The sequence below is a fragment of the Artemia sp. Qi Xiang Cuo genome, chromosome 7 (genome assembly GCF_049724085.1).
Source record: "Artemia sp. Qi Xiang Cuo chromosome 7, ASM4972408v1, whole genome shotgun sequence".
NCBI classification, from domain to species: Eukaryota; Metazoa; Arthropoda; class Branchiopoda; order Anostraca; family Artemiidae; genus Artemia; species Artemia sp. Qi Xiang Cuo.
In genome coordinates, this window is record NC_142800.1 from 20,311,619 (window position 1) to 20,333,129 (window position 21,511).

Consider the following 21,511-nt stretch of genomic DNA (forward strand, 5'->3'; position numbering starts at 1 on the left):
ACGAAGTAGGATGATTTACTGAAATATGATACCTGAAAGCTAGAAAATTTAGAACGAGCCGAATCACCACTGGTGTTTTCTTTTTAAGTAAATACTATATATCTTCCGACCTTTGCCTCACTGGGTTGGCACTTCCAGCTAAATTCCACAAAAAAGTGTTTTGGAGAAATTTAAAAATAATTATAAAGGGAAAGGTAGCAATAGTTTACATTAGGTGGCCACTACATGTACAATCTAGCTGTAGTCTTGTTATAAATAGTAGAAGATATGAGAAATAAAACACTTACCTATAAGGACGGTGTATATAAACAAGAAACCGTAGATAAAATGGGTCACAATTTAAAAAGTATAGCACCGTTTAAAACAAAGTTTTCTCGGGTATAATTAATTTCACATATTAAATAAATTCACAACACACCAAAAACAGAAATGACAGGGCGAGGACATTGCAGGTGATAAACACCAATGACAGGACCGTTTGCATTTGAAAACGAACACTGCTAAGCGTCTTGTCATTGGGGGGGATCCACCAAGCTAAACAAATGTATATCAGGAATAAAATTCAAACTTGGGAGGAGATTTGAGCTGAATGTTCTGGAAGGGTCCTACGTCCTAGAAAAAATAAATAAATAGGACGTAGTCACGCTTCCAGGGCACTAAACCCATAAACTCGTAGAACAGGGTAATAGTCAAAGTATCACGAAAGGAACAAATTTCACTCTGTGACTGTATAAAACTAAGGCGCAAATTAAACTGAGGATAATACCAGACGCGAATAATATAAATGATTATAAGGAAACCACATAACCCCTATCTCTAAACAACTTTTGGCACAAAATAGGCACTAATTCAGCAAGATCAAAATAGATCTTCAGCAAGAGCCGTTGGTCAGCAATTAAAATCTCAGCAAAATGGGAAAGGATTTAAAAGGATGCGTGGGTATCATTCACTCATCAGTCTACCCAGGCGGGAAGCAAAGGACATCAACAACGACTTTGAGGAATAAACCGAAGAAGACCAATAAGCAGAAAAAGAAAAAGATTGTTAGATCAAAGAAGGATTTCTTCTCCTAAGATGACCTATCTCCCCCACAAAGAATCGAATCCGTCGATCACCTCCTCATTGAATCAGCTAAACACTGAAAATATCGGGGTGACTGTGAGTTACATCTATTATCAGCAACCCCATCAAGAACAACCCGTCTCGTAAAACGTACAATTTCGGATATTTTCCATTGAAGACTGTCTCATCGATTTTTGATCAAAATTTATTGGTTTAAATATTGCGGTGAAGAGTCAGACAATACAACTCCAACTGTTGCCGATGGTCTGTCCAATGAAAACTGTATCCTACACAACTTGTTCAAAAAAAATTAATGTATTTATTAATGGAACATTAGTGACCACTAGCAATGATTTGTCCAACTATGCAAGCTACACACAATTTATGATGATGACTCCAAAGGCATATCAGGAGTTGAGAGGACAGTCATTGGGCTATGAATATAGATCAGGTGTTGATACTGACGGTGAGTTAACTGCTGCAGTGACCCAGGAGTATCATTTAGTTAGAAAATTAAATAATGAGATATTCAATATATCCCAATGGTTACGCCCCAATGAAAAGATTGACAGAAAGTTGCAACTAGCTGTATCGAATTTAATTTTGAGAAAAACACTTGCTGTAGTACCAGATGCAAATGTCATAATCACTTCAGCAACTCTTCATGTTCGAAAACAACAGGTTATGAGCTCTGTTGCATTGGCAGTGGAAAAGCTAAGAGCCAATGGTAACAATATTAAACTTCTTGTCCCCCATATGATCACCAATCAACTTCACATTGCCACTGGCTCTCGCAGTTATACCAATTCATCATTTATCAATGGAAAAATCCCATCAACACTCGCTTTGGCTTTTGTAAAGAATGCCAGTGCCGTTGGATCCTGGACTGCATCCACCCAGGATTTTAATTTTTTTGGTCTATCTAGCCTTGTGTGTGAAGTGAATGGAGTCCCACTGTACACTCTATCATTTGATAGAAAACCCTACAGAACTCTGTATGAGTTGACCATGCAATCCCTAGATCATGATTCCCAACTATTTGAAAAATGGAATAACTGATTCAATGTTTTCAAAAAATCATGGTGTAATTGTTTTGGACCTATCTGCACCCAGGATATGAGCATAGTGCGAACGGTAATGTACGTTTAGAGTGCACATTTGCCGAATCTTTGACTGAAAGTATCACGCTAATATCATTGAGTTAACTTGAAACCTATTGGGAAATCACACCCGACGGCAGTGTTCTACTAGACCTAGCACCATGAACACAAACCAAATAATCAGTGTATTTCATATGGATCTATACATGTCCCAGTACAAATCCTATTGCATACCATCGGACTTCATTGAAAATATTCCAAATGTTAACAATACCCTAATCATTGTTAATAGCAGTCCATCGACTTTGAAGACATGCCATTGGCTATGCGTCTTTCAAACAGCGAACAATGTTGAATTTTCTTATCCTCTTGGCCTATCATATAAATTCTACACTCCACACATCAACAAATTTATTGAGAGCAGTCGGAAAACTATTATTCAAAATCAGAGGAGACTACAGGATTTAACGACTAAGGCATGCAGCTTTCATGCACTACTGTTTTTCATGTTCAGGTGTCGTGGCTATACCTACAAGAAGTTTCTTAGCATTTACTTTGACTTTCCTCGATTGAACGACTTCCTAGTGGAAAATATATTTTCAAGCGTGTTTAATATTGATTTTAGTGCCATACGAATAAATTGTTATAAAAATGTATTTAAAACTTTTTCTTATTAAAAATAATGCAATTACATGATAAAAAACGACTTTTCTACTCTTTAGATTTCATCTTCTACTACGTATAGGTATTCATCGAGAACAACTAATGCAGGTAGATTATCTGAATTCACTGTATACTGATCCTGATGTCCTGCAATGTCAGGGTCAAATTTTCTACAGTATAGTATAACTTCACTTTTATCACATCTCTGTGTTTAGTCAATGATACTATTCTCAGTCATTTTACAAAATTTTCATGTTTCAGTTTACCTATTTGAAGCAGTGTCACCTACAGTGTTCTCAAGTGGCGAATCACATTCCGTAACAGCCAAATAAAAATCAATAGGCTTTTAATCATATTAGCCATTGTCTTCACAACGATGACGTAGAAACCAAATTCTTTTGTTGTTCCAACAGTTGAATCGTAGACCTGGCTCCTCCTCCCAAAACAATCTAAAGCCACGACGATACCAGTCTCCTATCAATAAACTAAATCACGTTTAGGATTTTTTCCAATCATACCAGGATATGTATTCTCCCACTGATTACATTTATCATAATGGCAATTAGAGCATGGCTGTCCTCTAGGATGAGAGTCCCACACCCCTTCAAGACAGGAATTACAACCTTTAATTTGTAGGGCATATCCTTTATGGAATTTACACGGGTCGCAAAAATCTGACTTTTCATCATACTCATCAATCATTGTACAATTCTCACATGATGACCAGCTGCCCAGTGTATATTTGCATAGTGTACATGTATGGAACATTTTTTCATGCGTTGACACTCTCGCCGCCAATGAAACTGAGGTGCGATCAACAAATTGAGTGGGATAGAGAGAGAGAGGAGTAAATCCTCCTTGAACAACATCTTTCTCATGAAAAAAGTCTTAAATTTCTAAGTTACTGTGCATAAAAGCAAATCCACAATATCATTTTGTCTTGTCGTGATTAATATGTCAATAAATTGTGTAAATGCCTTTAGCCCACGACGTAAAAGCCTCATGCAATAGTCTAATGACTGAGAATCAGTTTTCATTACATCGACAAGCATTTCATGAGAAAATATCTTCCTTTGAAAAGATAACTCCAGAAAATCATCATCTAGAATCAAACATTTTTCCATAAACACACGATTCCCCATGATTTTCTCCTTCTCAAATCAATCCATTTTTTAGAGACTTAACACTCTCACAATCAACTTCAGACTAACCATGATTCTTTTTTCATACTTTAAAAATATACGCTAACCTACTATAGAAAAAAATACCTTCGACTTAGAAACAGTTTTATTGAATATAATTACAACAATAATAATCACTGATTCAATTTATTCTCCTTGATATATTTCACTAGTTTATCTAATACAGCTTAAAGTCTATTTATATGCACAATGTTCAGTTTCGCTGCAAAGTATAATTGCTCCTCCAATTTAAATTTGCTCAATGATATCACATTTCTTGCATACATACCATCCCATTCAAGGCTTAGTCTACATCCTCGTGTAATTTCCACAGCCACATTTGGTACTCTCATCCTTGTATCATTGCTGCTACCTGCTCCACCATCAAGCTCCAATAGTGTAAACGTACCACTCATTTTCTTTGCTAATATCGTCTCAAATAATAATAAACTGTTCTCTCTTTGAATTCAATTCTCTTTCTAATATGAACCACAATGAAAATCACTCCTTATATTTGAATCCGATTACTAATCAGGTTATCGTATATGGAGTATCCTCTGTATCCACTCTCTCTGATTGGCCCAGAAAATAGATGTTCCTTCAGAAACCTGTCTGGTCGCATTACACAATCTTGTCCCTGGTTCCAAATATTATAACAATAATAATCACTGATTCAATTTATTTTCCTCAATTTATTTCACCAGTTTATTTAATGCAGCTTGAAGTCTATTTATGTGCACAATGTTCAGTTTTGCTGCAAAGCATATTTACTCTTCCAATTAAAATTTGCTCAAAGATATTACATATCTAGCATACATATCTTCCCATTCAAGGCTTAGTCTACATCCTCGTGTAATTTCTACAGCCACATTTGGTACTCTCGCCCCTTGTATCATTGCTGCTACCTGCTTCACCATCAAGCTCCAATAGTGTAAATGTACCACTCATTTTCTTTGCTAATACCGTCTCAAAAAATTATAAACTATTCTCTCTGAATTCAATTCTCTTACTAATATGAACCACAATGAAAATCACTCCTTATGTTTGAATCCGATTACTAATCAGTTTAACGTATACGGAGTATCCGCTATAAACACTCGCTTTATAGGTCCATAATATGGAAGGTTTGGTCGCCTTATGCAATCTACTCGTCAAACTGCATTGTATATCCTTGTGCTCGTGAAACCTTATACAAGCTTACTACTCTTTTGTCGGACCAAGAACAGCCAAATTTTCTAATTCATTACTGCAAAGTCGACAAAATCATCGGGCAAAGACAACGAAACTGACTTCTCCATCTACGCAAAGCTGACAGAAACCAATTAATCGCATAGAAAATGACTTGTCGGGCAGAGCCTTGCAAAACTTGATATTTTTCAGCATGTCAGTAAGCCAGGACAAATCCAGTGGCTCTACTGAGAAAGAATTTGTTGGGAAATATTGTTGCTTCTTTTTAAAATATTGAAGGCAGCTGGCATATTTTTCTAATACATGAACCCATAGAATTGTAAGGTTATACTAAGCTTATTTAGAACTTAACCCCTTTCTCTTTTACTCGAAAGCCCTATAACAAATCATATAACCGATGGGTGGCTGGTGTCTATCCCCCGGAAAATACTGCCCACAGAAAATACCGCTCATGGAAAATACTCCTCGTGGAAAATCACCCCTCAAAAATACCCCGTGGAAAATACCCCCCCCCCCCGCGGTTGGTTGATCCCCAATCGCTTTCAACTTATAAAAAAAGGACTTGAACTCTCAATTTCTGATCTAATGAGCACCCTCCGAAGTTTCTACGACCATCAGGTGGATGTGTGGATAAAGAATAAATTCTGCTCATTGTGAGGTTTAATGTTATTCTTTACTTTAATCAAACAGTTCGTGGTACCGAACTGTAAGTAAGGAGCGACCCGGCCTAATGGTAACCGAAACTCTAGAAAACAGGATTTTGATACCAATAGATACACCAAAAGAATCAGATTTTAATGCTGATTTCAAATATATAAGTTTAGTTTCATCAAGTTTAGTCCTACCCATCAAAAGTTAAGCGCCTGAGAAAATTTGGCTAATTTTCGAAAAAAGGGGGGAAAGACCCCATAAGAGCTATAGAACCTAAATGAAAATCACACCATCATATTCAGCGTATTAGAGAACCCTACTCTAGAGGGTTCTCTAAAACAAGCTTCGAAAAAGGCATTTAACCAAATAAAAGTAAAATTAATATGCAAATTTTGTTTTAATTATTCTTGTATGGTGAGTCAAAATCAAAACTTGCATTAATTCAAAAACGTTCAAAAATTAAATAAAAAAATTTTTTTTAACTGAAAATAAGGAACGACGTTAAAACTTAAAACGAACAGAAATTATTCCGTATATGAAGGGGGCTGTCCCCTCCTCAACGCCTCGCTCTTTACGCTATAGTTTGACTTTCTCACAACTCTATTTTTTTAACAATAAAAAACATTAGCGTAAAGAGCGAGGCGTTGAGGAGGGGACAGCCCCTTTCATATACGGAATAATTTATGTTCGTTTTACGTTTTAACGTCGTTCCTTACGTTCAGTTAAAAAAAAAACTTGTTTTTTTTTATTTAAAAGTAACAGCGGAGACCAGAAATATTCCCAGAAATCATAAGGGAGTAGATATCAATTGCACATTTTTGATACGTTTTTGACAGTTCCTTTTGTACCCCATATTGAGGTATTTCCGTTGAAGTATTTTCCACGGAGGGGGTATTTTCTGGGGGGTTAAACGCCTTGAACGAACCGAGGGTATGAAGAATTAAAACTGCAAGGGAAAGAAATAATTTCTAATACTACATTCAAAAAGTTTGCTGTTTTGTGACATTATACTTATTTTAAGACTTTATTAACATAAGGTTAAAAAACAGAAGACAGGAATCCTAGTAATTTGGGTTGTACTGCAACTTCAAATGATGATTCTGTAAATCATCAAACAGTTCGTGGTAATGAACTGTAAGTAAGGATCGACCCGGCTCGATAATAACCGAAACTCTAAAAAATATTTTTTTTTTAAATTCCGTTTTCAATATAAATACAACACAATACAACATTCAAATACAACATTCCAAAATGTTGTATTTGATATTCCAAAGTATTTACGGCCAGGAAGATCAAAGAAAACTGTAGAAGGTCCTCTCACAAGCGAACTTGACCTCAAACAGCAAGATTGCTTGTTGCAATTTAAGTCAAAAGAAAGCTTAGTCTGTCTTCAGTGACAGACTGTCCTCTTGTCCAGTGTTGCCACCCTTGCCTGGAAAAATTTACTAAATCTGAGAGGAATAATTTACTAAATTGCATCTGTTTTTTACTAAATGCTCCAAAAAAAATTTGGCGCGTACGGATACCACCGCACGTGCACTAACAAGCATCAATTTTTACTATAGTTGGATAATCAATTGGATTTTCACAATCTTTTTTCTCCTTTTTTTCTCTTTTTCTCTTTTCTCTGTCTAAAAAGGACACTAGCCCTTTCAATTCCCAATCGAATGAACCCTTTTTGAGTTTCTACGACAACGCTTTCTATAAACACCTTATATGCCCCATATGCATAAATTACAACCCTTGCCCTGAGGGTTCTGAGGGGATTGTCATCCTCAACGACCTAATTTCCAGAACTTTAAACTACGTTACACAAAAGGGCTATCTCAAAATTTTGATTGGATGTGTCTGGGGAAATGGTGGGCGTGAGAGGGGCATTAGTTGCTCCCCAATCACTTTTAACTATTAAAAAAGGCACTAGCCCTTTCAATTTCCAATCGAATGAGCCCTTTTGTAGTTTCTACGACAACGCTTGCAATAAAAACCTTACATGCCCTCAGGGCATAACTTACAACCCTTGACCGGGGGGGGGGCATCCTCAAAGACCTAATATCCATAACTTACAACTACGTTGAAGAAAATTGCTATCTCAAAATTTTGATTGGATGTGTTTGGGCAAATGGTGGGCGTGAGAGGGGGGTTAGTAGCCCTCCAATCACTTCCGACTATTTAAAAGGGCACTAGCCCTTTCAATTTCCAATCTAATGAGCCCTTTTCGAAGTTTCTACTACAACGCTTTCTATATGAACCTTATTTCCCCAAGGCCATGTCACCCTCAAAGACATAATTTTCGGACCTTCCAACTACGTTGAACAAAATGGCTATCTAAAAATTTTTATTGGATGGGTTGCGTGAAATGGTGGGCGTAAAAGGGGGATTAGTAGCACTCTAGTTACTTTTAACTATCATAAATAGCACAAGCCGTTCCAATTTCCCATCTAATGATTCCTTTTTGAAGTTTCTACGAAAACACTTTCTATAAAAAAAAAACTTATATGACCCCAGGGCATAAACTACAACCCGTTCCCTGAGGGCTGGGGGGGGTGACATCTTCAAAAACATACTTTTCGGATTTTTTAACTACGTCGAACAAAACGGCAATATGAAAATTTTGATTAGATGTTTTTAGAGAAATGGTGGATGTGAGAGGGTTTCTAGTTATCCTCTAATGACTTTCGATTATTAAAAAGGGCACAAGCCCTTCTAATTTCCAATCGAATTAGCTCTTTTTGAAGTTTTTACAACATTACTACCTATAAAAACCTTATATGCCCCCAGGGCAAAACTTACAACCCTTGCCTCGAGGGCTCTCAGGGGGTTATAATCCTCAAAGACCTAGTTTCTAATACTTTTAACTACGTTGAACAAAATAGCTATCTAAAAATATTGATTGGATGTGTTTGGGGAAAAGGTGGGCGTGAGAGGGGGGTTAGTTGCCCTCAAATTACTTTTGTCTATTAAAAAGGACTAGCCCTTGAATTTCCAATCGAATGAGCCCTTTTTCAAGTTTCAACGACAAATCTTTCAATATAAATCTTATATGCCCCCAGGGAATAACTTACAACCCTTGCCCTGAGGGCTGTGGGGGAGTGTCATGCTCAAAGACATAATTTCCGGACCTTTCAACTACTTTGAACAAAATGGCTATCTTAAAATTTTGATTGGATGTGTTTAGATAAATGGTGGGCGTGGAAGGGGTGTTAGTTGCTTCCAATCACTTTCGACTATTAAAAAGGGCACTAGACATTTCAATTTTAAATCAAATGAGCCTTTTTTAAGTTTCTACGACGGCGCTTTCTATAAAAACCTTATATGGCCCCAGGGCATAACTTACAACCCTTGCCCTGAGGGCTGTGGGGGCGGGGGAGGAGGGGGGTTGGTTGTCATCCTAAAAGACATAATTTCCCGAATTTTCAATTACGTTGAACAAAATAGCTATCTTAAATTTTGATTGGATGTGTTTGAGCAAAAGGTGGGCGTGAGAGGCGGGCTAGTTGCCCTCTAATCAGTTTTGACCATTAAAAAGGGCACTATCCCTTTGAATTTATCGAATGAGCGTTTTTTGAAATTTCTTTGACAACGCTTCCCATAAGAACATTATGTTCCCCCAGAGCATAGCTTACAACCCTTGCCCTGAGGGCTGTTGGGTAGTGTTCTCCTCAAAAACACAATTTCTATGCGGAAAACAATTGCGATGAACATAATGGCTATCTCAAAATTTTGATTGGATGTGTTTGGGGAAATTGGGGGCGTGGAAGGGGTGTTAGTTGCCTTCCAATTACTTTCGACTATTAAAAAATGCACAAGCCACTCCTATTTCCAATCGAATGAGCCCTTATTGAAGTTTCTACGGCAACTCCTTTGATACGAAGTGCCTTGGTCAAAGACCAAGAAAAAAAATAACACATTGTGCCAACCACGATCGAAGGGACACTACCCCCCCCCCCCCAACGCCATTTATCTTTAAATTTGTCTGATAAAAGTTTTTAGATAAACATTTTGTTCATCATAGTTGATAGACCCAATAACTATCCCTTTGGAGAAAACTTAACCCCCCACAGCCTCTGGGGAAAGGTCTCAAGTTATAAAATGTGCCCATTGTTTACGTATATTACTTGTTATGGGGAAGCATGCATACCTTTCTCGGTTGAGGAGGTAGGGTGAATTTTCTGATGGGGATTTTTCCAAGGGGAGAATTTCCATGGGGAGAGAAGTTTTCAGGGGGGTCGAGCTTTCTAGGGGAATTAGCCAGAATTCCTATGCGAAATTCTTTTTATTAGTCTTGCTTTCTCTTTGCCGACTCAATTTCACATGTGGAGATATTAAGGGTAAGTGTTCGAGGGGAAATTTTTACCGGGTTGGTGTTGTCTAGAGTATCATTTCGTAGGGAAGGGGTATTTTCCACGGGAGAAATTCTCCATGGGGGAGTTTTCCACGGGGTAAGTTCTCCAGACGGAATTTCCTGCGGGAGAAACTTTCTACTAGGGGACAGGGAATTTGTAGGGAAATTTTTCCACAGAGGAGGAGATTTTCAGCATGATTTAAAACAATCCGAAATTAAAATCTTTTTCAAATGAAAATGCGCCAAGAATTTTTTTTTCTACCCAGAATCTTCCGCAAGAAATTTTCCGGGGGGAATTTTCAGCAAGAATGGAATTGTCTGGGGGAATATTCCTGGCGGGGGAACTTTTAAGTGGGAACCACTTTCCATTGAGGGACTCCTTGGGGAGGAGGGTGTTCCATTAAGGGGAGCCAAATTTTCCAGTATTATTTAAAAAACAATCCGAAATTCAATTTAAAAAAACAATTTTTTTTCAACTGAAAGTAAATAGCAACATGAATACTTAAAAAGAACAAAAATAATTATATTTATTAAGGGAACCGACCCCTCCTCAATACTTTGCTATTTACGCTAAAGTTTGACTTTTTGTTCCAGTTCTTTAAGAACGACTTTTGAAAAACAAAGGCCGTTTAATTAAAATAATAAGTTTTTTGAATGTTCTAAAAAATAACTTTTGCGTAAAGAGCGAGATATTGGGTAAGGGGTATATCCTCTCGTATACATAACAATTGCTGTTCGTTATAGGTTTCGATGTTTCTCTTTACTTTAATTTTAAAAAAACTTTTTTTTATTATTTATCACTGAAAAAAACGAGCCATAAGGATTAAATGCAATATTTATCTGTTTTTTTTTTTTCTTGGAGCTTTCATATGGAAGGGGATGGTTCCGGACCTTTCAACTGCTTTGAACAAAATGGCTATCTCAAAATTTTGATTGGATGTGTTTGGATAAATGTTGGGAGTGGAAGGGGTGTTTGTTAGCCTTCCAACCACTTTCGACTATTAAAAAGGACACTAGCCATTTCAATTTCCAATCAAATGAGCCCTTTTTGAAGTTTCTCTTTACTTTAATTGAAAAAACTTGTTTTTTTATTTATTGCTGACAAAAACGAGTCATAAGGCTTAAATGCAATATTTATCTGTTGTTTTTTTTTTCGTGGAGCTTTCATATGGAAGAGGGTGGTTCTAAAAATTGCAGAAAGGACTCATTCAATTGAATATTTTTAAAGAGGGCGTATCATCAATATCTTAGGAACAGCTGAGGTAAGTATGAACTTTCTGGGTATATCAAGAAGACTGTTGAAAATGGATTGAAGGGCAATCAGCTCCCCTTTTTCCTTTTTAGCTACCCTCCTTTCAACACTGGCTGAAATCTTGAAAAGAAAAACGCTGCGTTACCTCAGCCTCCAGGATAAGGGTTGTAAATTATTCAATCTGTCCATTATTTACATGCAAGATCTCTCATTGGGCAAGGAGGGGTGTTCAATCCTAGGTGTTTTCAAAAAGGCTCAGGGCACTAAGATGAAACTTCAGAAAATACTGATAGAGATGTTGAACTAAATCAGAAGATATTATAGGCATGTAGGTCATCAAAAGGGTGCATCTGCAATATCTCGGGAATGGCTAAGAGTAATAGCTTAAAACTTTTATGGCTGCTACTAATGCTTATCCTTTATCTGAAACTACGCCTACTTGTCACCTCTACAGAAAAGGCTTTTTTCTCTGACTATGACTACTTTTGACTGCGATTCATTGCAACTGTGACTACTTGCGGCTTAGACACAACCAATTATGACTGGGGCTACTTCTGATCTTGGCTGGAACTAAAGGCGACTCCGACTATGTCCACTTGCAACTACTGTCAGGAAATGTTGAGGGGGGGAACAAAACTAAACACTACCTTTCAGGGCATGTTGAGAAGGATACTAAAAAGTGATCAGAGGGCAAGGATCTTACCCTCTCAACTTGTTAGATACCCCTCCTCTCAACACCAATAAAAATTTCGATATAACCATTTTATTTATAATACATAAAAAGCCTAGTAGCTAATCCTCTAGAGATGCCATGCCCCCCACAGCCCCCGCAGAAAAGGTATAAAATCAAACAGTTTGTTTTTTGTTTACAAATACAATTTATCATTTAGAAAGGAAGGGTGGGAATTTATGATCTTGGGTGTGCCTGAGGAGACTAAGGCAAGGCTATTAAGGTGAAACTTCAGGGTATGTTGAGGAAGATGGTGGGGTAAATAAGAACACACTACATACAAATTTCAGGGCAAAACTACCACTACTACTGCGACAACACGCAACTGCAACTATTCGCAACTTTGACTACTCGCAACTTTAACTAGGAATTCTTACGATTTTGACTACAACTACTAGTAACTGTGACTACTCGTCCCTACGACTGTGATTACTTGCAACGGATATTGTGACTGTTACTAATTGCTGCTTTGACTACTTTCGACTGCTTGTGCCAGGTGATTTTGCATTTTTGGTTAAATAAACGTTTTATTTAAGTTAACCATTACTAAGTTAAAACTTTCAAGGACTGGTAAGGGGAATGATGGATTAAATCAAAATATTCTATATTCATAAAAGCTGTAAAACTGCATATCTTCAATATCTCAAGATAACTCTTTCAATATAAATCTTATATGCCCCCAGGGAATAACTTACAACCCTTGCCCAGAGGGCTGTGTGGGGAGTGTCATCCTCAAAGATATAATTTCCGGACCTTTCAACTGCTTTGAACAAAATGGCTATCTCAGAATCTTGATTCGATGTGTTTGGATAAATGGTGGTTTAACTAAGTTAAAACTTTCAAGGACTGGTAAGGGGAATGATGGATTAAATCAAAATATTCTATATTCATAAAAGCTGTAAAACTGCATATCTTCAATATCTCAAGACAAATCTTTCAATATAAATCTTATATGCCCCCAGGGCATAACTTACAACCCTTGCCCTGAGGGCTGTGTGGGGAGTGTCATCCTCAAAGATATAATTTCCGGACCTTTCAACTGCTTTGAACAAAATGGCTATCTCAGAATCTTGATTCGATGTGTTTGGATAAATGGTGGGCGTGGAAGGGGTGTTTGTTGCCTTCCAATCACTTTTGACTATTAAAAAGGGCACTAACTTTCTCAATTTCCAATCAAATGAGCCCTTTTTTAGGGTTCTCCGACAGCGCTTTCTATAAAAAACCTTATATGCCCCCAGGGCATAACTTACAACCCTTGCCCTGAGGGCTGTGGGGGGGGGGGGGGGCGGGGGTGGATTTTAATCCTCAAAGACCTAATTTCCGGAACTTTCAATTACGTTGAACAAAATAGCTATCTTAAATTTTGATTGGATGTGTTTGAGCAAAAGGTGGGCGTGAGAGGCGGGCTAGTTGCCCTCTAATCACTTTCGACTATTAAAAAAGGCACTAGCCCTTTGAATTTCCAATCCAACGAGCCTTTTTTGAGGTTCTTTGACAACGCTTTCTATAAAAACCTTATATGCCCCCAGGGCATAATTTACAACCTTTGCCCTGAGGGCTGTGGGGGAGTGTCCTCCTCAAAAACACAATTTCTCTGTGAAAATCAACTACGCTGAACAAAATGGCTATGTCAAAATTTTGATTGGACGTGTTTGGGGAAATTGGGGGCGTGGAAGGGGTGTTAGTTGCCTTCCAATTACTTTCGACTATTAAAAAATGCACAAGCCACTCCTATTTCCAATCGAATGAGCCCTTATTGAAGTTTCTACGGCAACTCCTTTGATACGAAGTGCCTTGGTCAAAGACCAAGAAAAAAAATAACACATTGTGCCAAAAACGATCGACGGGAAACTACCCCCCCCCCCCCAACGCCATTTATCTTTAAATTTGTCTGATAAAAGTTTTTAGATAAACATTTTGTTCATCATAGTTGATAGACCCAATAACTATGCCTTTGGAGAAAACTTAACCCCCCACAGCCTCTGGGGAAAGGTCTCAAGTTATAAAATGTGCCCATTGTTTACGTATATTACTTGTTATGGGGAAGCATGCATACCTTTCTCGGTTGAGGAGGTAGGGTGAATTTTCTGATGGGGATTTTTCCAAGGGGAGAATTTCCATGGGGAGAGAAGTTTTCAGGGGGGTCGAGCTTTCTAGGGGAATTAGCCAGAATTCCTATGCGAAATTCTTTTTATTAGTCTTGCTTTCTCTTTGCCGACTCAATTTCACATGTGGAGATATTAAGGGTAAGTGTTCGAGGGGAAATTTTTACCGGGTTGGTGTTGTCTAGAGTATCATTTCGTAGGGAAGGGGTATTTTCCACGGGAGAAATTCTCCATGGGGGAGTTTTCCACGGGGTAAGTTCTCCAGACGGAATTTCCTGCGGGAGAAACTTTCTACTAGGGGACAGGGAATTTGTAGGGAAATTTTTCCACAGAGGAGGAGATTTTCAGCATGATTTAAAACAATCCGAAATTAAAATCTTTTTCAAATGAAAATGCGCCAAGAATTTTTTTTTTCTACCCAGAATCTTCCGCAAGAAATTTTCCGGGGGGAATTTTCAGCAAGAATGGAATTGTCTGGGGGAATATTCCTGGCGGGGGAACTTTTAAGTGGGAACCACTTTCCATTGAGGGACTCCTTGGGGAGGAGGGTGTTCCATTAAGGGGAGCCAAATTTTCCAGTATTATTTAAAAAACAATCCGAAATTCAATTTAAAAAAACAATTTTTTTTTCAACTGAAAGTAAATAGCAACATGAATACTTAAAAAGAACAAAAATAATTATATTTATTAAGGGAACCGACCCCTCCTCAATACTTTGCTATTTACGCTAAAGTTTGACTTTTTGTTCCAGTTCTTTAAGAACGACTTTTGAAAAACAAAGGCCGTTTAATTAAAATAATAAGTTTTTTGAATGTTCTAAAAAATAACTTTTGCGTAAAGAGCGAGATATTGGGTAAGGGGTATATCCTCTCGTATACATAACAATTGCTGTTCGTTATAGGTTTCGATGTTTCTCTTTACTTTAATTTGAAAAAAACTTGTTTTTCTTATTTATCACTGACAAAAACGAGCCATAAGGCTTAAATGCAATATTTATCTGTTTTTTTTTTTTTCTTGGAGCTTTCATATGGAAGGGGATGGTTCCGGACCTTTCAACTGCTTTGTACAAAATGGCTATCTCAAAATTTTGATTGGATGTGTTTGGATAAATGTTGGGAGTGGAAGGGGTGTTTGTTAGCCTTCCAACCACTTTCGACTATTAAAAAGGACACTAGCCATTTCAATTTCCAATCAAATGAGCCCTTTTTGAAGTTTCTCTTTACTTTAATTGAAAAAACTTGTTTTTTTATTTATTGCTGACAAAAACGAGTCATAAGGCTTAAATGCAATATTTATCTGTTGTTTTTTTTTTCGTGGAGCTTTCATATGGAAGAGGGTGGTTCTAAAAATTGCAGAAAGGACTCATTCAATTGAATATTTTTAAAGAGGGCGTATCATCAATATCTTAGGAACAGCTGAGGTAAGTATGAACTTTCTGGGTATATCAAGAAGACTGTTGAAAATGGATTGAAGGGCAATCAGCTCCCCTTTTTCCTTTTTAGCTACCCTCCTTTCAACACTGGCTGAAATCTTGAAAAGAAAAACGCTGCGTTACCTCAGCCTCCAGGATAAGGGTTGTAAATTATTCAATCTGTCCATTATTTACATGCAAGATCTCTCATTGGGCAAGGAGGGGTGTTCAATCCTAGGTGTTTTCAAAAAGGCTCAGGGCACTAAGATGAAACTTCAGAAAATACTGATAGAGATGTTGAACTAAATCAGAAGATATTATAGGCATGTAGGTCATCAAAAGGGTGCATCTGCAATATCTCGGGAATGGCTAAGAGTAATAGCTTAAAACTTTTATGGCTGCTACTAATGCTTATCCTTTATCTGAAACTACGCCTACTTGTCACCTCTACAGAAAAGGCTTTTTTCTCTGACTATGACTACTTTTGACTGCGATTCATTGCAACTGTGACTACTTGCGGCTTAGACACAACCAATTATGACTGGGGCTACTTCTGATCTTGGCTGGAACTAAAGGCGACTCCGACTATGTCCACTTGCAACTACTGTCAGGAAATGTTGAGGGGGGGAACACAACTAAACACTACCTTTCAGGGCATGTTGAGAAGGATACTAAAAAGTGATCAGAGGGCAAGGATCTTACCCTCTCAACTTGTTAGATACCCCTCCTCTCAACACCAATAAAAATTTCGATATAACCATTTTATTTATAATACATAAAAAGCCTAGTAGCTAATCCTCTAGAGATGCCATGCCCCCCACAGCCCCCGCAGAAAAGGTATAAAATCAAACAGTTTGTTTTTTGTTTACAAATACAATTTATCATTTAGAATGGAAGGGTGGGAATTTCTGATCTTGGGTGTGCCTGAGGAGACTAAGGCAAGGCTATTAAGGTGAAACTTCAGGGTATGTTGAGGAAGATGGTGGGGTAAATAAGAACACACTACATACAAATTTCAGGGCAAAACTACCACTACTACTGCGACAACACGCAACTGCAACTATTCGCAACTTTGACTACTCGCAACTTTAACTAGGAATTCTTAAGATTTTGACTACAACTACTAGTAACTGTGACTTTTGCTGCTTTTGCTGCTTTGACTACTTTCGACTGCTTGTGCCAGGTGATTTTGCATTTTTGGTTAAATAAACGTTTTATTTAAGTTAACCATTACTAAGTTAAAACTTTCAAGGACTGGTAAGGGGAATGATGGATTAAATCAAAATATTCTATATTCATAAAAGCTGTAAAACTGCATATCTTCAATATCTCAAGAACTATTAAGGACTATTAAGTTGAAACCTTCAGAGAATGTTAATTGGAATGCTGAACTTAAAAACAATATGGGCATCCCTGTTGTCAATATGGTTTATCTGCAATATCTAAGGCAGGGCTAAGAAAATTAGGCTGAAAATTTCAGGAAATATTGATTTGAATGTTGACCTAATTCAAAACAAAATGTGAATCCAGGTTGCAGAATCGGTATGTTTCTAATATTTTAGGAGATGTTAAGTTGAAAATTTCATGGAATATTGAGGGGGATCTCTACCTTGATCAAAATACATTATTTGCAGCAGGGTTTTCATGAGAATGAATGTGAAATGCTTTAAGACGGATTAGCGTATTAATTTCTGACTTCTAAGAGATTTTGAGAGAAATTTTGAACACAATATAAAATCATTACATACATCCAGGTTGTCGGGATGGCAAATTTTCCACAGCATCCTTGCATCCAGGTTGTCAAAATGAGGAATTTGAAATGCTTCAAGAATGAATAGGGTATTAAGTTTAAACTTTTGGGACATTTCGGGAGGAATTCTGAACAAAATAAAAAGTCATTATATGCATCAGAATGACATATTTTGTAAAACATCCTATCAAAGGCTCACATCAAAGTAAAAAATGAAGAAGTAAAATTGTCAGAAATAAAGGGACCTGAGTGATGCATCTATTATATATTTATTCTGTTATTCAATTTTCATATGAAATTTTATGAAAATTCTCCCAAAAGGAACTTTTCATTTATATTATTTTTAAATTACTGTTGAATAAAAACTTACATTAAGGACCGTTCCAAACCTTGATTTCAAGCTGGGTGAAACTTATAAAATAATCATACTGAAGACATAAAGAAAGAAAAACGAGCAAAAATGGGGTTTTTAAAGGCCAAATGAAAATACTAAAAAAACACAACAAAGCGAACATTTTGAGGGTAAAAACGACTCTCTTCTTCAGTGTGAAACGACAAAATATATTCAATGCGGGTGCCAAAGAACAACATTCATTCACTCAAACCAAAACGAAACAGCATTGAATGAGTTTGAGAGCTATGTCATCTGACTCCTGAATTTAATTAAATAAGAAAACAAGTTTTTTTTTAACTGAAAGTAAGGAACGACATTAAAACTTGAAACGAACAGAAATTATTCCGTGCATGAAAGGGGCTGTCCCCTCTTCAACGCCTCGCTCTTTACGCTAAAGTTTTTCATTGTTTAAAAAAAATAGAGTTGTGATAAAGTCAAACTATATTCAAAGCTCAAATCGTGATAAAGTCAAAGCTCAAATCGCCTTATGCAGCTTAAGAATTTAAATTAGAATCCGATATTCGAATTCTTAAGTCAGCAACCTAAAAACTAGAGAAGTATCATGACAGTAACCAAGAACAAATGTTTGGCAATCTAAATTAACATTCTTAAAACATTCTGAAAAAGAAGTATTTTTCAAAGAAAAGTAATTAAATATTAAAGTAATCAGAAATTACTTTTAAAGCATATTTGAACCCGAAAATGAACAGAAGCGAACCGAAATAACAGAATTGCATCAAATGGATAATCACATTCAATGTAAAGGTAACAGGTAGACTACTGATGTAGATGAATAGTTAATTTGTTATTATGAGTAAAAATTAAAATAAATAGTTCTTATAATTATAACATTGAAAAATAAAAAATTGCTGTCAAATAAATCTAATCTAGAATTGCTCGGATTTCCAGGATTTTATACCATTACATATTAAACAATCAGTTCATTTCATGAAGTTGTTTCCAGTCATCATGGATATTATAGTGATTTTATTTTTTGTCCGTTTTAGAAAATTTAAAGTACACTGTTAAAAATACGTATTTTTAAAATAATTATTACTCTGGAAAGCTTTTCACAGATATCATCCATTTTACCCAACAGGCTTCAGTATAGTAAGTAGAGCAAAGCGGAGTCATCGTTAACCCAATTATCCAGGCTGCTCATTACCCTGCTTCTGAAAACACTACAGAGACCATTCAAGTGAAATAATTTTTGATCTAAGAAGTTAATTAGTTTCACAACAAAAAACCGGTAGGTCTAAGCCATGTCAAGATTGAATGTCTTTGAATTGGACATTAATTTAACGTCTACTGCTTGCTTTTGGTATTATTTAAGTAGCATTGTCTTAGTTTGAAAAATAGCTTAATACCCCAAGAGTATAAAATAATTTAGCTTTTATTCTGAGCTTGGGGCAGAAAATTTCTAGGGTTAGGATTTTTGGGGGAAGAGGAAAGCATAAAAAACATAAGATCAAAACATCAGCTTTCGTAAAGTCTTTAGTAAGTTGACTTGTAAACACCACACTTGCCGTCGAGTTATGTAGCTGTGTGGATAGCTCTATAAGTAGGATATCGAATTTTTCCCCATAGCTAAAAAGTGTTAAATTGAATTTATAGGAAAACACATTTTCACACCGCTTTCATCTTTTTAATATTATATCAGCTCCAAAACTATGCAGACAATTCTATTGATTTTGAGACAGTACCTTTTCTCCCCAAAAATATCAATTTATGGACCATTTCTTTGAATATTTTTTTTATTTTCAGGCATAAAACATCAACAACAAGCGAGGGACAGTCATGCCCTGCAGCTGCAGGATCACTCGTCTCTGAAGAACATTTTAAATCAGCAGATGAGAGTTAATACTGGAGATGAACCGTTCGAATGCAAAATATGTAAGCAAAGGTTTTCTGACAAGAGAAACCTAAACAGGCATATGAAAACACATAATGGTGATAAGCCATATGAATGCAAAATATGCAAGAGAAGTTTTTCTCGGAACAGTACTTTAAATCAGCATATGAGAGTTCATACTGGGGATAAACCTTACGTATGCAAAATATGCAAGAAGAGATTTTCTCAGAATAGTTGCTTATACAGGCATATGAGAGCTCATACTGGGGATAAACCGTACGAATGCAAAATGTGCAAGAAGAGATTTTCTTATAAGAGCAACTTAAACAAGCATAGGAGAACTCATAATGGTGATAAACCATACGAGTGCAAAATATGCAAAAGAATTTTTTCTCAGAATAGTAATTTAAATCAGCATATGAGAATTCATAATGGGGATAAACCGTACGAATGCAAAATGTGCAAAAGAAGTTTTTCTCGGAAGGGTAATTTAAATCAGCATATGAGAGTTCATACTGGGGATAAACCGTACGAATGCAAAATGTGCAAAAGAAGTTTTTCTCGGAAGGGTAATTTAAATCAGCATATGAGAGCTCATACTGGGGATAAACCGTACGAATGCAAAATGTGAAAATAAGTTTTTTCTCAGAAAGGTACTTTGAATCAGCATATGAGAGTTCATACTGGGGATAAGCCATTCGAATGCAAAATATGCAAGACGAAGTTTACTCAGAAGAGTTACTTCAACTTCCATATGAGAACTCATAATGGTGATAAACTGTACGAATGCAAAATGTGTAAAAGAATTTTTTCTCGGAAGGGTACTTTGAATCAGCATATGAGAAGTCTTACTGAAGATAAACCGTATGAATCCAAGACAAACGAAAAGAATTTTTCTCAAAAGAACAGCTTAAACAGTCATTTGAGAACTCATAACGGCGATAAGCCGTAGAATGCGATATAAGCAAGAAGATGTTTTCCGAGATGAGAACCTTAAACAAGCATGCAGGAATTCATTAACAATTTGAATAAACGATTTGAATGCAAAATATACAAGAAGATATTTTCTCTGAATATCACCTTTTTGAAATCTTCAACTACATTGTCATATATTATCGGTTATCGAGATTTTTGAATCATAATAGTTTTTCATATGCTTTTGATAAAAGAACTATAAACAGAAGCCCAGTTATAACCACACTCTATGGGTAGTAGCATGTTTTACAATCAAGATTATGAACGTATTATCTAGTTTTTTTTTTTCTAGATTTCAGGGGTGATCAGTATTTTCATCTACTTTCAGTTATCTACGAAAGATTCTAATTAGTTATGCAATTAAAAAAACATGCAATTGGACACAAGTTTGACTTAGCTCGATGCAGAAGATCTCTAGTGCAACTCAGCCTCTGTTTAAATGAACTTCGTTTAACTCAATCACGTGCAACCCAGCTCCGTTTAACACAAACACCCTTTGACTGAACGCCTCTTCAATTAAACCCGATTCAGCTTGACCTCCGTGCCATTCAACTTGACCTCCGTGCCACTGAACCCTTGTTTAATAGGACCCCATGTAACTGAAGCAATTTTAATGAAGCTTCGTGGAAATCAGCCCCCATTTAACCCAAACCCCCAATAAACTCAACCTCTGTGCAATTCAACCGTCATTTGATCCAATACTCTTGCAACACTACCCCTCTTCCCTCGGCTCAACCCTGTTTCGCTAAACTCCTATTCAAATCAGTCCTATTCAACAACTACTTATCTTTGGGTATTACACATTTGAAATTAGCAAAACATTTCATGTCCTGGGCCCCATTTATACTTCAATAT

The 21,511-nt window shown here is 36.6% G+C and overlaps 1 protein-coding gene across 1 annotated transcript in view; it reads left to right on the forward strand.

Annotated features, from left to right (window-relative positions):
* LOC148950038 (uncharacterized) overlaps nucleotides 1–20,312 on the forward strand; it is a 48,420-nt gene extending 28,108 nt beyond the window's left edge. Inside the window, exon 3 of the mRNA XM_089091769.1 lies at nucleotides 19,594–20,312. Within this exon, the coding sequence (XP_088947895.1) occupies nucleotides 19,594–20,312 (719 nt within the window). The remainder of the gene's footprint in view (nucleotides 1–19,593) is intronic.
* Nucleotides 20,313–21,511: the final 1,199 nt, after the last annotated feature.